The sequence below is a fragment of the Leptopilina boulardi genome, unplaced genomic scaffold (assembly GCF_019393585.1).
Source record: "Leptopilina boulardi isolate dan_hultmark-lab unplaced genomic scaffold, ZJU_Lbou_2.1 LbouV2_216, whole genome shotgun sequence".
Classification (NCBI taxonomy): Eukaryota; Metazoa; Arthropoda; class Insecta; order Hymenoptera; family Figitidae; genus Leptopilina; species Leptopilina boulardi.
This window is the reverse complement of record NW_026137770.1, coordinates 704,827-722,427: the sequence shown is the minus strand read 5'-3', so window position 1 is coordinate 722,427 and position 17,601 is coordinate 704,827. Positions and strand designations below refer to the sequence as shown.

At 25.4% G+C, this 17,601-nt stretch overlaps 1 protein-coding gene and 1 long non-coding RNA gene across 2 annotated transcripts in view; one reads left to right on the top strand and one right to left on the bottom strand.

Annotated features, from left to right (window-relative positions):
• The window catches only part of LOC127279547 (uncharacterized), a 40,379-nt gene extending 36,092 nt beyond the window's left edge, over positions 1–4,287 (bottom strand). Inside the window, exon 1 of the mRNA XM_051301980.1 lies at positions 3,393–4,287. Coding sequence (XP_051157937.1) covers positions 3,393–3,549 — 157 coding nt within the window. The 5' untranslated portion in view covers positions 3,550–4,287. The remainder of the gene's footprint in view (positions 1–3,392) is intronic.
• LOC127279554 (uncharacterized) overlaps positions 1–17,601 on the top strand; it is a 107,398-nt gene that overhangs the window by 69,784 nt on the left and 20,013 nt on the right. The gene's annotated exons all lie outside the window — the stretch shown is intronic.

Below are 17,601 nucleotides of genomic sequence, written 5' to 3'. Positions count from 1 at the left end.
AAAATTATATACCTATATTTTGCTTTTTTTTATTAAATATACATTAAAATATACGAGCTAATTTTTTTTTAGTTTTTAAATATAACTTTCATTATTTTTAAAAACTTGTTTAACTATTCTTATACTTGTACTACTTAAAATTTAAAGACACTTTGAATAAGCCTTTCATTTTAAATGTTAAAAAAAATAAATTGTAAATACAAATTAAAATTCAGTTAACTTTTTATCGTTATAAAAAATTCAATTGGGCAATAATTAGTTTTTTCTAAAGTAAATTAATCCTGAGTTTGTTAAATCAGGCAAGTCATATCAAATCTTCATGCGGCGAAGCTCATCGTTAAAAGTGGTTTTCAGTCAGAAAATTAAAAAAGATTATGCAAGAAGTAGCGTAGATAAAAAGGCAAATAGAGCAAAGTAGTTTCTTTAAACTTGAAATAAATTTCCTAATTAAAACTCCCTTATATGGTCTCTCTTTAATCACTTTTTATTTATTTTTTTTTTTTACATAAACTGCACTTATTAAAAATTCTTTCTATATAAAGGTTAATTTATTCCACTTTAATTTGTTTTTACTATCGAAAAATCTTTAATTTCCTTCTCATTTATTTTCTCCTCTGATATATTTCTTTTTATGACATTGATTTTTTAATATTGCCTTTCGCTCTGTCTTATATTTCTTTAGTTTAAAAATTTTTATTTTTAAAATTTTACTCTCTTAAATGTTATTTTTAAGAAATTTTAATTTTTTTATATTAAAAAATTTGTTTGAAAAAACATTTTTTGTATTGTTAATTGTTTTTTTTTTAAATATTTATAATTTAGGAACGAGAGAGTTAGTGTGAAAAAAGTGTCCGAATAATTTTAATATATCGCTTTGCTTTTCACTTCTTTTTATTGAGCTCCATCAGTGTCAACCGCAGCCTGCTCATGATGGCTAAGGTGCATATTGTTGTCATTGTTATGCGGTTCCAAACCTCAATTGGAAATTAATCCTTAATTGAACGAAGGGATGAAAATCGGATTAAAAGCTGAATTAAATAGAATCTATAGCTGTGATTTCATCAAAATTTCATAAACCTATTAACTCCATAAATAGACATTTTTTTCGCGCACTTGTAAATTGTAATTTTCAATTTGAAAAATCAAATACAACAGATTTCTCTTGATTTCAAATAATCTCCACAATACCTATACAATTTTTCAAACATTTTCAAAATAATCGAATTTCTTTTTTTTTCATTTTCTTGCAAATCAAATATCTCTGTATTCATTCATTTCGTCTGTCCACACTTGAAGTTAGTCGTTTTTCTGTTTCTGTTGTTTTTCTAAAATTTTGACAATTCTCGATTTCGTAATATTTTATGGTTAACGCGACGGACACTTTTATTCATCTTTATTAATTAAGTAATAAGTAATAATTTACTTATTACTAAGTGACCGTTTATTTATAAATTTATTATATTATATATTAATAATTTATTAATATTTTTATACAATAATTATTATAGATAACTATAATATTTTAACAAATAATAATTATTTTTTGCGTTATTTATTATTATTTATAAATTTATTATTATTAATTTTTTTTTACTTTTAATTATTATTGTGATATTTTTTATCTGTAAACATTTCATATTAAAAGAAAACAAAATTCTTTTTGATATAGAAATAAATTGTATGTTTTTAAAAATTTTCAATTTGCTTCCAATTTTCAATTTAAGTTGAAAGTTCAAAACATTAAAAAACTTTATTTTGTTTTATATTTTTCAAAATTTTTAAACATTTTTTTAAATGTCAATACTTTTTTAAATATAATTAATAATTTTCAGTTAATTTTATTTTATTTTTGATTAATCAATTTTTTTCGGCATTTCAAGTGAAGGCGGTTGTAAGCGATACTAGAATTGGTTTAACAACATTTACACAGCAAATTCTTATCATCATCACGGTGGGATTTTTTCTTTGGTTTTTCATTGTTGTTACCGTTAACAATCAAACTACACGTGCGCTTTAGCGAGCTATATTTTAGCTAGTAATATTAATAATAATTATAAAAAAAAAAAATTATAGGGTCTCCTAACATTTTTTTAAAGTTATGGGCAAAAAACGATTTTTCAAAAATTTTAAAATGCAAAAAAATAATAGTTAATTTTTATTAATATTGCTCAAAGTACTCTCATTATTTGTCCGCCAGTGAGACCTACAATTTAAAAAAAAATTATCCCTTTAGCCCTTATAGTATTCGAGATATTTAAGAAAATGTAGTGTATACACACACACACACACACACACACACACGGAACGACATTTTTTAAAAATGGGATTTTTGGATTCCTGTGGTCGAAAAACATAAAGATACATCAAAAAATCAAGTTCGAAAAATTTCGGTATTACAATGCTTCCTCCATGAGGAAGAAATAATATTCGTTTAATATTGAAAATTGTATGAAAAATAGTTCATTTTGCTTTGGTAGTATTATATTTGTAAATTTAAAAATGTCACAGTTCTTTTTTCATCTGCAGTGACGAATAGTAACAATATATATAAAAAAAAAATAACATGCGAAACAAAACGAGAGTTTCTTTATTTAAACTCAACCATTTATTTTCACACTTCTCTGACAAATCAAAAGTAACTGAGCTTTGGAAAAAAAAAAAATATATATATATATATACATATATGTGCTTGACATTCGGTATGCCATGAACAAATGGTGCCACAAAGAGAAGAAAAATAAAAAGCCTCAATCTTTTACCTTATCGACATTTTCAAATACTAAAGAGTGTTTATACCGAAAGTGTCACATATATATATTTGACCAAGTTTACCAAGTAAAATCAAAAAATATATATTTTTTTTTCGAAAAAAATTCTTTAAAAATTTTTTTTCTTTTTTTAATAGAAAAATTTCCAGCTTATTTCATCATTTATTATATAAAGTTGAAGACACTTAAAAAGTTTTGATGAGATAAAAGAAAAAAAAAATAATAATAATAAATGGTCAAAAAAAGAAAATTTATGATTTCATACGAATTTGGATTTCATGACATTCTCCTGCGCGCAAATATAGGTTGAAGCGAAGTTTTCACACTTTTTGGTATCCATAAACTCTATACAAATCCCGGAAAAGCTCGAATACGAAATTTTTCAATTTAGAAAAGTACCCATATATGAAAAACGACAGCACTTCCGAGTCTAATAACTCCGGAAATTTTAATACAAATAGGTTCATAAAAAAAAGAAGAGAGTGAATTTGGTTGCACATTGAAATGACACATTCCGCTCAATGTAAATCGAAATTCAATTTACCGTTTCCTATTAAAAGGAAAAAAAAAAAAATAAACAAAATTTGTTTTAAAAAAACAAAAAAAAAAAAAAAAAACTCGTACCTTTTTTGCATATGATGAATATGGCGACAATGTAAAATCTGATTTGCCATCTCAAAGCCATTTCCGATTTGATTTCGTAGTTCTTGATTTTTTCAAAGAAAACACATTCTTTTTTGGATTTTTTTCTTTCTTTCTCGTCAGCCAGCCCATGAATCATAACACAAACGAGAAGAGGTCTTTTGATAAAATTATCATTAAATCTCTTTCACTTTTTCTCTGCACTTTTTTTTATATATAGTGTGTGGCTTTTCACGAGTATAGTCCTTAATTAAATCTGTGTACGCTCCACAAGCTGGATAGTTTATGATGTGACATTTATGCCCTTCGAATAATAAATATATATATATATTGAGAGAGAGGGAGAGAGACGTTATAGTCGTTAGTATAACTTTCCCAAAAGGCGACACTTACACTTTAAAACATGTTCACTTGCAAACATATAATATGCACGTGTAACACACTGACATGATGATAACTTTTGCACCAATGTGTAAACGATACCAAAACTCCATCGATGGTGAAACTTTACCGTAATCGCCACACGAAACTTTTCGCACGATTGTCACTATATGTATTCTCGATCCTTGAGCAAGTTATATGCACTTTCACACAAGAAACGTAAACTTTAACCGTGAAGTTGTAACTCATGCTTTTCTCTTTACATAAGATAAACTGTTATTTTTCTTCCAACGTAGAAAAATCCTTCCACTTGTGTTCAGTTTTCTTGAAAATGCTTTTCAAAATATATTTCACTGTGTGACAATTTTTACAAAACTTATAAATATTCCAATAAATAATTGCATATTTTTTTGTTATCAAAAATTAAAAATTATGGTAATTTTTTTTTTTGATATGAAAAGGTAATTTTAAATGACCAATTTTTTTTTTTTTTGAGAAGATTAGAAAAAGTGTTTAGTAATTCTTCTATATATTATATTTGAAATAAAAACTTTTTTCAAAATTCTATTAAAAATAATAATCTTTCTTTAATTCTTTGGAATTTTCTTCAAAAATTCTCCAATTAGTGTGAAAAATTTTATTCTTTTGTTTAAATGAAAAAATCTCTTGGCAATTATTCGACAATTCTCTTCGAATTTCATGTGAAAAATCCATTTTAATGAAAAATAACATTATATTTCTCATTATCACGTATCGCTGTTGTATTATGATAAAAATGATAATATTTGATCACACAATTGTCCGAAAAAATAGAAATATTCTTCAATTTAATTTATTACATTTTTTTAATGAAATTATCATCAAAAATCATTGATTTTCGACATTCATTAGATGATTTCATTTAGTAATTTATGTCTTAAAGACTATAAAAAATATACATGAGTCTCAAGACATTTTTACATTTTTTTTTTTTTTGTTTGTTTTTCACTTTTTATTATATAATGGTAAAAATTAAATAAAACTCGTTCCAGTCCATTTTAATGAAAATATAATATTTTTTCCATGTAAAAATTTCTTTTTTAAATGCATTTTCCTTTTTAAAGCGGGAAAATTCAAAATTCCAAACACCTTTTTATTTTATTTATTTTTTTTTAACGATAATTTAATAGAAAGTGTTTATTGAATATTATTTGTTGATTTATGCACATTATTAATTAATGTTGTTTATTATGATAATAACAATAGTTTGATGGGGATTTTTTTCACTGAAGATTCAAAGCATGGCATGGTATATATCACGACACAGACACACGTCTTGATTCGGTGGCAGATTTACCCTGACTGGGGAGATTCTCAGCGGTAAGAGCATGCGCGTTATGAAAACCACCCCCTTGTAAAAGGTGAACACAGAGACACCAATATATATATATATATATATATATATATATATATGTACATATATACATACATATATATGGTGGAAATAAGCAGAAGTACGCTCACGCATTAGCCTGTATGGAGGAACACCTCCAAAACTTGGCTATACGGTAGTATATAGAAAATGCGGTTGGGTTAGGTCACTAGTCAAGCGGCGAATCAAAAAATAAAATTGCAAACGAGAAAAACGTACTCGACTGTCGGGAATGCAATAATTATTCTCGGGCAAAGCACTTTTATCTTGAAGCCTTGCGATGCCACGATATTACTACTACTACTACTAAAAGTTTAATAAATATGTATTTAATAAAAAATTATTCAATTTTTTTTTATTTGTTCAAACAAATTTTATTTGAAATAACCAAAAAATTGTGTTAATACCAAAAAAAAATTGTATATTTGGTTCAAACAAAATTTTTATTTTATCTCTAAATTTCAAATTTTAAAATTTTAACAAATTTAAATTAGTGACTTACTTTTTGCTTTTGAATTACAATTTTACTAATTTGATAGTGAAAAATTTTTTCTACTATTAATTACTTAAATTTTACTAATTCAAAAGCAAAAACTAAGTAACAAATTTAAATTAGTTAAACATTTTACTAATTCAGATTTAGAGAATGATATAAGTATGTGAGTCAATTATTTTCGAAAATTTTGAGATATTTCCAATGTTTTATAAAATATATTTGTTTAATAAATTTTTAGTATACTTAAAAAACTTTTTTTTTAAAAAAAAACTTTGTTTTATGTACTAAAAAAGTTTGAAACATATTTAGATCATAATTTTTTTTATGAAGCGTGAACATATAAAATGTTTTTTTTTTTTTTTTTTTGAGAAAGTTGAATTTGTTCCAAAATTCTTTTCCTATCGTCTGAATATTTTTACGATAGTACTATAAACAGAAAAAAATTGTCTCAAATTGCAAATAAATATACTTAAAATGTGTTTTAAAAGGTTTAGTAATATTTTTATATATTACAGTCAGAAAAAGTGTATTTAAGTATTGGAATTTGATATTAATAGATTTTTTTTGCAATATTCTTATTTTAAAAGTAAAATATAAAAAAAAAATAAAATGAATTTCAAAACAGTTACTGACTATTTTTGAAATTGAACTTAGTACTTACAAATTTATAAAATTTCCAATAAACTCTTTAAAAAATTGAAAATTTTAAAAATCTTATCGACATCTCGGTTTAATTTAGAGTCTGACAGCGTATGCACCTGTTCCACTAGAAATAATTAATTTTTCATTATCTGTCATTATTTTCTTTTTTTTTTCATTAAAATCGTTCTAGTTTTTTTAATTTTATTAAAACTTTTTTCTATCTCGATTACAAAACACTCTCTGATAATATACTTACTGTCATATAATACTTAAAATTTTAGAAAATTACAAATAAAAATTATTATATTATTGAAATTTTTATAAAGCCAATCCAATATCTCAAATTCATTTCAACGTCTGACCGCGTATAGATTTATACTACTTAAAATGATATATTATGCTTTTTTCTTTTATTACAAATAATTTTCAAATCAAAAATCTTATTTTTTAGTTTCCAATGCAACATGTCTGACAATTCTTATAGTTGTATTATTACTTAAAATTACATAAAGTTTAAAAAAACTGTTATTAATTGAAATTCTTGTAAAACTTTTATCGTTTATCTTCATCCTATTCAGTAAATGAATCTATTCCACTTGAAATAATTTTTTTTATTGAATATACATATACATATATATACACTTTTCAAAATCTAGAAGCTCATTTTTTAGCAATGCTTAACTTTAATTATTATTCAAAACCTGTCTGACTTTATTTAAACCTATACTACTTAAAATTTTAGTGAGTTTCAGATGAAAACTCATATATATAAAAAAATTTTTTTTATAAAACTTTAAGACTTATTCGATATCTCGATTTAATTCAGAGTCTGACCGCGTATGTACTTATACTACTTATACTACTACTACTTATATTACTTATACTACTTATACTACACTATATTTATTGTACCAAACTTTTATAGATTTCAAAAATCAGTTCGACTATTTTTAATACTATTCTACTTAATATTAAAAAAAATTTAATTTAATGTAGGGTCAGTTGGGGTAAATGGGGACAAAATCAGTATTTTTCACAAAATACGTAAGTTTCTTCCTTTAAAACGTAATATTTGCAGGTTTATTTTTTTTAAGTTGTTATTTACATTCCCAGGATTAATTTTATGCAGCAGAAAAAAATGTAGATAAGCTTTAAACGCATGAAACTGACTGTCCCCATTTACCCCAAAAAGAAAATTTCATAAAATTTGGGGTAAATGGGGACAGCATAGTTTCCAAGAAAGTTTTAAGAAAAAAGTTTCCTTAAGTATATTACTGTATTAGGGGAGGAAAAAACTTGAAAAAATGTTGTAGTAGATATATAATAGTTGAACCAATTGAAATTTTTTTATTTTATTTTCTTTTTTTTATTTCAGTATTTTGTCTCGCATTTGAAAACAAACAGATTTAAAAATTATACCAAATTTTTTTCTTATTCCTTATGACTTCTATAACAGAAATTCACTTGAGTTTTTGATTTTTTGTTAATTTGGTTAATAATGACAAGCTGTCCCCATTTACTCCAAAAATTTGAAAACTCAAGGTAAATGGAGACAACTTGTCATTATTAACCAAATTGACAAAAATCAAAAATTCAAGTGAATTTCAGTTATTTTTAAGTCTGTTTTCTTTGAAATGCGAGCCAAAATACTGAAACTGTTTGATTTTAATTTTCAATTTTTTATGCATTGAGCGATAACTTTTTTTTTATCCTGCTGCCAATTGTCAAGATAAAAGCTTGGCAATGCTCAAAAACTCTTCCAGGTGATCTGAGGTTAAAACATTGACGTTGAACTTAATTTTGAAACTGTAAATTTAGCTTCAAAACCTCTTGTGCTCATTTACCCCAATTGACCCTATTAAAAAAGTTTTTTTGTGTAATTTATTACAACATTTCTGTTTAATTAATCAAAAAGTTTTTTTATTTAATTTATTAAAAGATTTCTATTTAATTAATCAAAAAGATTTTTTATTTAATTTATTAAAAAGAATTTCAATTAATTTTTTAAAAATTTCATTGATTATTATTATTATAGTTGTTTGGTAAAAAAAATATAAAATTTGTATAGGAAAACTGAAATGAAAATTAAATTTGTTATGCAACTGAAAACAGAAGTAAATTCTTTTTTAAAGCTTTTTTATTGAATCGTGAATGCTTTAAAAAACGAAAATATTAGGTATCATCTTTTATATATATTTTTTTTTTTTGCAAAAAGACGAAATATGTGGATAAAAAATTGTCGACCTTACGGGGTTACTGGCTTTGGCATTTTATTTTCAGATATAAATAATGTCTCGCGTGACGTGCGTGCTTTTGCACATATATCCATTTATCAGTGCCTGTAACGTTCCACAGTTTCATACCGTCTACAGATAACATGTACCTGAACAAACCTTAGGAAACAATGCCCAGTATCAATTAATATGAATCTCGGTGGGAAAAGTATACTTTAATCAACATCGCATGATATTTCAACAAGATTTGAAAAATGATTATTGTGTATTTTCAAAACTATTTCATATATAATATATATATATATATTTATGTGATTTATTTATTACTATGTAAGAAATTTAATTAATTAATTAAATTTAATGAATAATTTTTTTATATATACATGGAATTACAATACTGTTTTTATTTTTATTTATAAAGAACATTTAAAAAATTATAATAATTGTCTGATTTTCAATATAACAGAAAACATTTATTTAGAATATCGTTTTTATTTAATTAAATATATTATTTCTTTACTATATTGAATAACATAATAATACAAACGTTAAAAATTTCTTTTTTAAAAAACAAATTAATTTCTCTTTTATTGAAATAAATTTTTGAAATGTATACATGAAAATATCCGTACAATTTAGTTAGTAATTAATATTTAAATTCGCGCAGTGGTTAAAATTCATTTGAATTGTTTTTCATATTTTATTTATGATAAAATGAGATCACATTTCATATATATACGAAATTTCGTTTATATACAGTACACTGAATTATTCTTAAATTTACTCATTTTGAAAATTATTTTTCAATTTGAAATAAATAATTTAATTAAAATAATTTAATAATAATTTTACAAATTAAAATGCAAAAATTTATAAATATTTAATTTTTACTTAATTGAACAATTTAGTTAAAGTTTGCAATTTCAGAAATTATCTTTAGCAATATTATTATTGGCTACATGATAGAATAACTCTTTCTCATCTATGAAGAAGCTAATCTGTTTATTGCATTAACGAAAAGGCTTCTTCTATCAAGATTCCTGTGATCTGCTCTAAGGGGCATGAGAAAACTTTATAGAAACTACTATTACCTCTCTTTAGTAGGGTTTCATGCTTCCAAGAAATTAAACTCATTAAGCAATCTGTGAACTCTGATGATGATAGTTCTTTGTTCATTCGAAACTTTTACATATATATATATATATATATATATATATATATATATATATATATATATATATATATATATATATATATATATATATATATATATATAGATATATATATATATATATATATATATATATATATATATATATATATATATATATAGATCATATCTTTAAAAATATAAAATTGCAGATAATATAATGCATGTATATATGTAAAATTTAATTTCATTATATCAGGAAACTTTGATAAAATTCTTGAATTAAATATATATATACTTTTATTTTCTACCCCTTCTTATATTCACGCATAAATGAATTACTTTACGACCCGGATAACTACTTCTATAGCCTGAATTTCAAGAGAGCACTTATCCGACTTCACAACCCCCATCTGTACGTGACAAGCTCGTCCTTTTAACTAAAGGAATTAAGATAACTGATTAACATCACATTAAATCCTTTTAACAGAAATTCATTAATCAGTGTGTGGTTCATTTAAATACACCATTACAATAATAATCTTATCATTCCTTGTTTTTTTTTTTTTTTTTTTTTTTACTATCGAGACTGTGAATTTTGTAAAATTTTGCGAAATTAATTAAATAAATGTAAAACTTTGAATTTTATACAAAACGATAATAGCGTCAGTAATAAAATTATTAGTAAAATTTCGTTAATAGTTTACAATCAAAATTCAATTTTTAGCAATATTGGCAATAGATTCTATTGATTATGTGATGGAGTTGTTTTGTGGTTTTTGAATCCTTTATGTTTATGACTCGAGTCCAACAAATTATTATTTTTGATAATTATTGCTGAAATTAATTTCTTTTTGTTATCTCCATTATCACTACCGAAGGTGATTGCATTTGTCCTTTAATGGCAGAGGGATTGCAGTAAAATTTGGTATTATCTATAAAAAAATTATTAATTTTTGCGACTTTATTTAAATTAATTTTTTCTTGTTTGAGGATAAAATATGCCCTTAGAAAATTTTAATTTTCACAATAGATATAAATTCGTCTGAGGAGTTCATAAATTAACTGTTAACAAGTAGTTATATTAATATTCTGATAACAAAAAACATGTTCTTGTCGTCACTGTTAACAAGTCTTATTTCTTATCGTGATTTTCGTTATAATCTTCATTATATTGTTGTGCGACCCTCTTTGAACAGCAATATATTCATTCTATTATCAGAAACAGGCCAATATCATCTCATTAGTGTCATTGTTAACGACGTAATTTCAGATACCGATAGTGTTTCTCGTAACTCATTGTGAGAGCAATGCTCTCTCTCTCTCTCTCATTGAAAAGTCAAAACTTTTCTAGTTTAACTTCCACTAAAAGCATCAAGCGTCGTAAATTAACTACATAAGGTCACACATTTTCATACATATATGAAACCCTTCTACTATGTCGAGAATTATTATTTTTTCCCTAAGTTACGTTTTACTGTTGAAATTTTTTTAAAACTGTAATGAACGTTAAGAGACTATTTGCATTTAAATTATATATACGGTATGGTATATACATATACTGGGAAATATAAACCGGAAATTAAAAAAATATCATTACTTTCTCTCATATACAATTTACTCCCTCAGGAGATATATATAATATATACTCACTCGTATTATATACGGAAAATATATCATCTCTTGTTTCATGCTTTTAATGTATATCACTCAACGTTAGTTTTATATGTTTTGTTATATTTTTTGAATTTGAGAAAAGTAATTTTCCACTTTTTTTTATTAGTTTTTATTGGACGAAATATTTTTACTTGTTTTACATTAAAAAAACGAGATTTTAATCTTTGTCATGTCTAAGGGTGAAGCGAATATTCTATTTTATATCATATAGCTCAATGGTAAGAAGCGAATCCCCACCTATTGTGATTAAAGTGAAGGAAATTTTGTAAATTATAAAATTAATTAACGTATTAGACTTGAGTCATTGTGATCAGGTTCGATCTGTATTGCGCCTTTCTCGAAGGTCTTGGCAAGAATCGTCGAGATATAATTATTCTATTTATGTGAAAGAAAATCAGTGTGTTTTATGTGTAATTCTTGTATCTATTTTTTTGTATACTTTATTACAGTGCAGAATTTGTTGGAAAAGTAGGCTTATTATTTAAGATTAAAAGTGGCTTAAAGGATGGTGATCATTGCAAATCAGTAACGGGATTACAAATAGCAACAGCGCGCTACGAAGATTCCGATACTTAGCGATTTGAAGCTACATTGACTTAAGGAGGTTATAGGGATTGACTGAACTAATCAAAACAGAAACCATTATTTTATGATTTGACTTTTTGGTACTGTGAAACGTCTGGCAACACCACATTACGTCAGTCAAGTTGCAAATGGTTGCTATATGACTTGTTTACTTTAATAAAACAATTATCCCTCTATTTAATTAACTTTAATTTAATTTTAAAAGTGTATAATCAATTTTATTTATTAACTTTTATTTTCTTTTTAAATATAGCGTATTTTATACGTGCTATCAGAATCAACATTTTAAAATTTAGCGCGCAAAATTAACGTATAATATGCATGATCAAGTGTGCAACATTGCCAGACGTTCTGACAGCTGTTCAATTTAACGTATAAAACGTGAAATATTGTTAAAAATTAATTTATTGCAGCCCCCACAAGAACCTAATAACACTTTTTTAAACAGATATTTAATTATTAAATATCTGTTTTGTATTAAAAAAAGTTTCATCAATTTCCTAATGTTAATTATTTTGTGGTGAGTAAATATGTATGAAAAAGTACTTAATTCCCATAAGACACAATGTTAATTGTTAAAAAACAAAAACGCTTATAACTTTTTTCACAAGAACCTAGAGGTCTGAAAAATTTAGCTACATAATTTTCAAACATTTATCTAATAGTGGACCAAGATTCATTAAATTACTAATGTTAATTCTATTTCCTCTATAACCTCCTTAAAAAAAAAATTTCAAGCTAATCGGTGAATAAAAAAAATTGTATCAGTTTGACAGATTTAGATTAGTAAAATTGTTTCGCTGGTAAAATTCAAATATAGAAATTATATTATGGGTACTTTTTGATGCGGGAAGTATGTAATTAAAAATTATGGATTTATGTTAAATTTACTGGAATAATCAAAATGTTTTTTGATTATTATTTTATCTGAAAGTAACAGGTTGACAAACATGAAGTTAGAAAATTATTTCCACTTAATGTTGTATATTTAGCCCATGATGCTAAATGGAGATTTACTCGTGCATCGTCGGGACGATGATATTTTGTAGTTTAGATGATAAGGAAAATAAAAGGTTCTATAACAAATTCTATAAAAATTTTCAAAAATGTAAAAAAAACAATTACATAGAAATACATAGAGCGTGTCAGATATTAATAATTTTGATACTCCAATGTATCTCTGATGCCAAAGGTATGTTCATCTGTCGATTTTCGTGGTGCTGGTGGCAATCTGAATGGATACAAAATAGAAAAAAAAAATTTGTTCGAGAGCGACAGATATTTAGAGAGGACGTTAAATGAACACTAAAAATACTCACATTCAAAAGATTGACGTTCCGGATGTAACGCAAGCTCGTAGCGAATTTTTGAAAATGAAAAAAAATCGTCATCTTTAAATATTCGAGCGTGTTAGATTTTTATACAGATAATTCAGCCTGATGCTGCAGTCATGATAGTCTAAAATCTCACGATTACTTTCAGGAGTATTGTTAATCTGACAGCTGTTTTGTGATCAGTTGTAATGGTGTCATGGCGACAGACAGCAGTTTCAGGAATCGGTATTGTGCGAAAAAGTCAGAAATAGGGAAAAAGTGAAAAGGAAGGTGAGGCACGAGTGCGAAATGCGTGTTGTACTCCAGTTGCGCGCTATACTCTCTATAGACGATTTTCATTATACTTTGCCTTTTGGAAATCGTCAGATTATATTTTTTATTCCTGATTCTTGTGTTATTTCCTTCAAATTAAAAAAAAATTAACCGAGCTCGAAAATGTCAAGACAAGGTATAAAAATTATAATAATTTCTTGCTAACTTTGAATTATTTTCTTAAAAAATTCTTAAAAAGCAAATTTTATAATATAACATTTATTTTCTCCTGAATATTATTTGTTTTTCATATTTTTGTTTTCCTTTCATTTTCTTTATTTCCTTTTCATTTATCATGTTTCTTCTTTTTGTTTCATTTTATTTTGTTCTCCTATCTCCTTCTTCATTTCGACTTTTTTTCTTGTTGTTACTTCTTCCTGCCGGCCGTTATTCTCGTTGAAATTGTTTTCCGATTCTGCATCCGTTTTTCCGATAACATCATCTTTAAAGGGGTGCAACCACAAAAATCCATTTCATCTAACCGCAGTGCCGTTTCAAATCCAATAATGATACAACTTCCTAATGAAGTCTAAAAAAGTTAACTTTTAACTCTTCAAAAGTATATCGAAACAATGTTTCAAATTTTTTCAATTTATAAAAATTTAATTGATTAAATTTATGAAATAAAAAAATAAATAAATAAAATGTTGCTTTCCAATTGTACTGCGACTGTTTTAGTGGAGAGGGAAATATAATATGACGTGTTATGAGTAAAAGTAGATTAAGAGCTATTCATCACCTATCATTAGGGAGGCTGTCTGAGAGAGATATTAATAATTAGTCTGAAAGCAGAAGAAGGTGTAATTGGATCTTGCTCTAATTAAAAATTGCAATCAGTGTCTTCTTCTTGGTCCTTATCCTGTCCAAGGCAAAGGGAAATTGAATTAATACTCTACTTGAGAATACTTATTATCGTTACTGAAAACTAGAACCTATCATAAAAGAGGGATGCTGTGATCTATAGATCATTAAAAATTATTATTTTAACAATAATTAGAATAAAATACATTTTTCAAAAATAATTTTACAAGGATACTAAAATTTAATTTTTACAGAAATTTTTTTTAAAATTAATGTGAATTTTTTTCCGGTAACAAGTAGATATATGTGTATATAATCTGATTGATTAAAGCAAGTAGAGCAGAATGTAAAATTCGAAACTCAAGTTGTATCTGCAAAGGAACTTCATTGAAGCTGGATGAAATATATATCTATATAGAATCGTGTCAGAACTTTGGATACACAAGTTATTTGCTGACTACAAGCCAAGCTCCGAGAGGAGAATTCACCAAAATGCAATTATCCTGCAATTGCAATTGCAGCATATTACAAAATATTAATTATTATTTCCTTCTGTATCAATATTAATTATTATTATTGTCATATTTAAAAGAAAATAAAACAAAATAATTACCATCGATATATTTTTTGTATACAACAAATTAAAATTATAGGAATTTCTATACATGCAGATTTTAATTTACTATTGAATTTATTTTAAATTTTAATTATTTATTATTATATTTTCAAGACAATCTATGTTATCTACACTTTTTAATTAATAATTTTGCCAAAACGCCAAATTATTTTATGGAAAATAACTAAACCTAAAGAAATAGTTAAATAACCCAACAGGTAAATTTTATAATGCTAATTAGGAAAAACTTAAAGCAGCTCAGGAATTTATTTTGGTACTCACCGTCCGAAATTATATGATGACAGCGTTATTGCCTTGTCCCACAATTATAAAATTTATTACATTTTTTAAATTAGATTTCACGAAAAAAGAAATAGAGGAAAACACCAACTTTATACTACGGACACCAGAAGGAGAATGAGAGTAAAATGGCTGACGAGTCAAACTCGAAAGCATCGCTAAACAACGCCTCTCTTCTTGGTGTCATTGAGATCAATTAATATTCCATAATATAATACCCGCGATCGATAATCGATACGCAGTCGTCGGTAACGCAGATCCCTGCAAGAAGTCCATAGGAAATTGGCTGCCAATAATAGTTTGACAGATCGTCAACAAAACAGCAATTTCGTCTTCCTAGTGTTCTTGAATATTTGGGACTCTCATCCAAATATATACAACAGGAAGCTCTTCCCTTGATAACTTCTAATTTCAATGATAGACAGTAATGTTCTTAACGTCTTTGTGACCTGGAGAGTATCCTCAATGCCTCGCGAGAGTTTTTATAACAGAACGAAAGGACAAATCAGAACTGAATTTATTTATTACAGGTCGACTATTAATCTGACGACTTTGGCAAGTTGGTTTGTTAATACGTGAATTTGAATATTTAAAGAAAATGAAGTGAATAATAAGAAAACAATTTTTAAAATTTATTCTTTTTAAGTCCTTTGTACGATACAAAAAGCCGCAAAATGCATTGCAATATAAATAACAAATAAATGTCAAATTAATTTACTATAATTAACAATAAGGTATATTAATTAGTTTAATGAAGAAAGCGGTAAAAAATTTAAAATTTATATGTTTTTTATATGATCATTTATGGTATTGTTTATTTATTTATATATTATGAAATACATAAGTGTTATTTATAATAATTTTTGTTAAATTTTACAAAAAAAATTGTGAGGTAATAAAATAAGAGGCTGATTTTGATTGCAATTTAATTAGTAAATTTTGAACTTTAATTTATAATGACACATATCAGTCATGGGACTAGCAATTTGCCACTATTTGAATAACATACTCTACTCTACAAACAACTTCCTCTTCGCGTGCCATTGTGGTTAGCCGCAAGTTCCATTTGTGGGTAAAGGTTGCTATATTTTGTGTTTACGTTCACTTTCATGTAAACTTCATATCATTTAAAGACAACCATCATCAAAGAGATATAATATATATATATATATTCATTTTGTTTGATTTGTAAATTGGTAAAATACAATTTTAAAGCTTATATTTCTTTTATTTTTTTAACTTACAAATATCTTATGAATATGAAATTATACACAGTTTTATTAATTGACATTTGGAAAAAAATACAAAATAAATATATTTTTTTAATAATAATATTAGGTATATACAAACAACTATATAATTAATTAAAACGATTATTATATATATATATATATATATATATAATACTATCAAAATCTTCTAAATTGTTTATTGTTCGGTGTAACCAGTGAATTTCAATCTTAGCCCAGTTCCTTTGATCATACGGCTCAGCAGAGTGCAACAGGTGCGTATATATGTATATATACATTCTTCAGTGATGAGATGCGAAAGTTTAATAAAATATTAATAGCTCGAAAATTAATCTAGTGTAACTTAACTTTTTAACGTAAATTAAAGTTTTAGTTACAAAGCTTCAATAAATTTACTCAAAGGTTCGTTTATAAGTTGTAAAAATTAAATTTTCCCCTTTTCTATAAATAATTTCTAAATGAGTGTAACTAAACATTCTCTCAAAGTTTTACCACAAAAAAACACCATTAATAATAATTAATAATAATAATAATTTAAGATTGTTTCAAATTTTTTACGTCCGTTTTCTTGGTTATTTGGATAATAATTTATACGAGGCATTAGTTACGGTCTTTATTGATGTTTATTGATGTTATAAAATTGGTTGACAACGTTTCGATACCTAAGTATCCTCTTCAGGTCACAATTTTGGAATAATAATGTGGAAACAAATTTTTGGAAAATACATGGTTTATGGTGCACAAGGTATAAAAAAGAAACACCTGCAAATAATTAGATTTCGTAAGCAAGAGTGATTCCTTAATGTAATTAAAATATTTTGTTAAACTTACCTCATAAAGAGGGTTTCTGTTATTTATAAAATTACATTGTTATAAAATGATTTTAAGCAGGTTTAAATAAAAACGTGACACTTGTAGGTTATGTATTAGTCGATATAGATATTTAGTAGTAGTCGATATCGATATTTCATAGTAATCGATACTCGATAATAATCGATTATT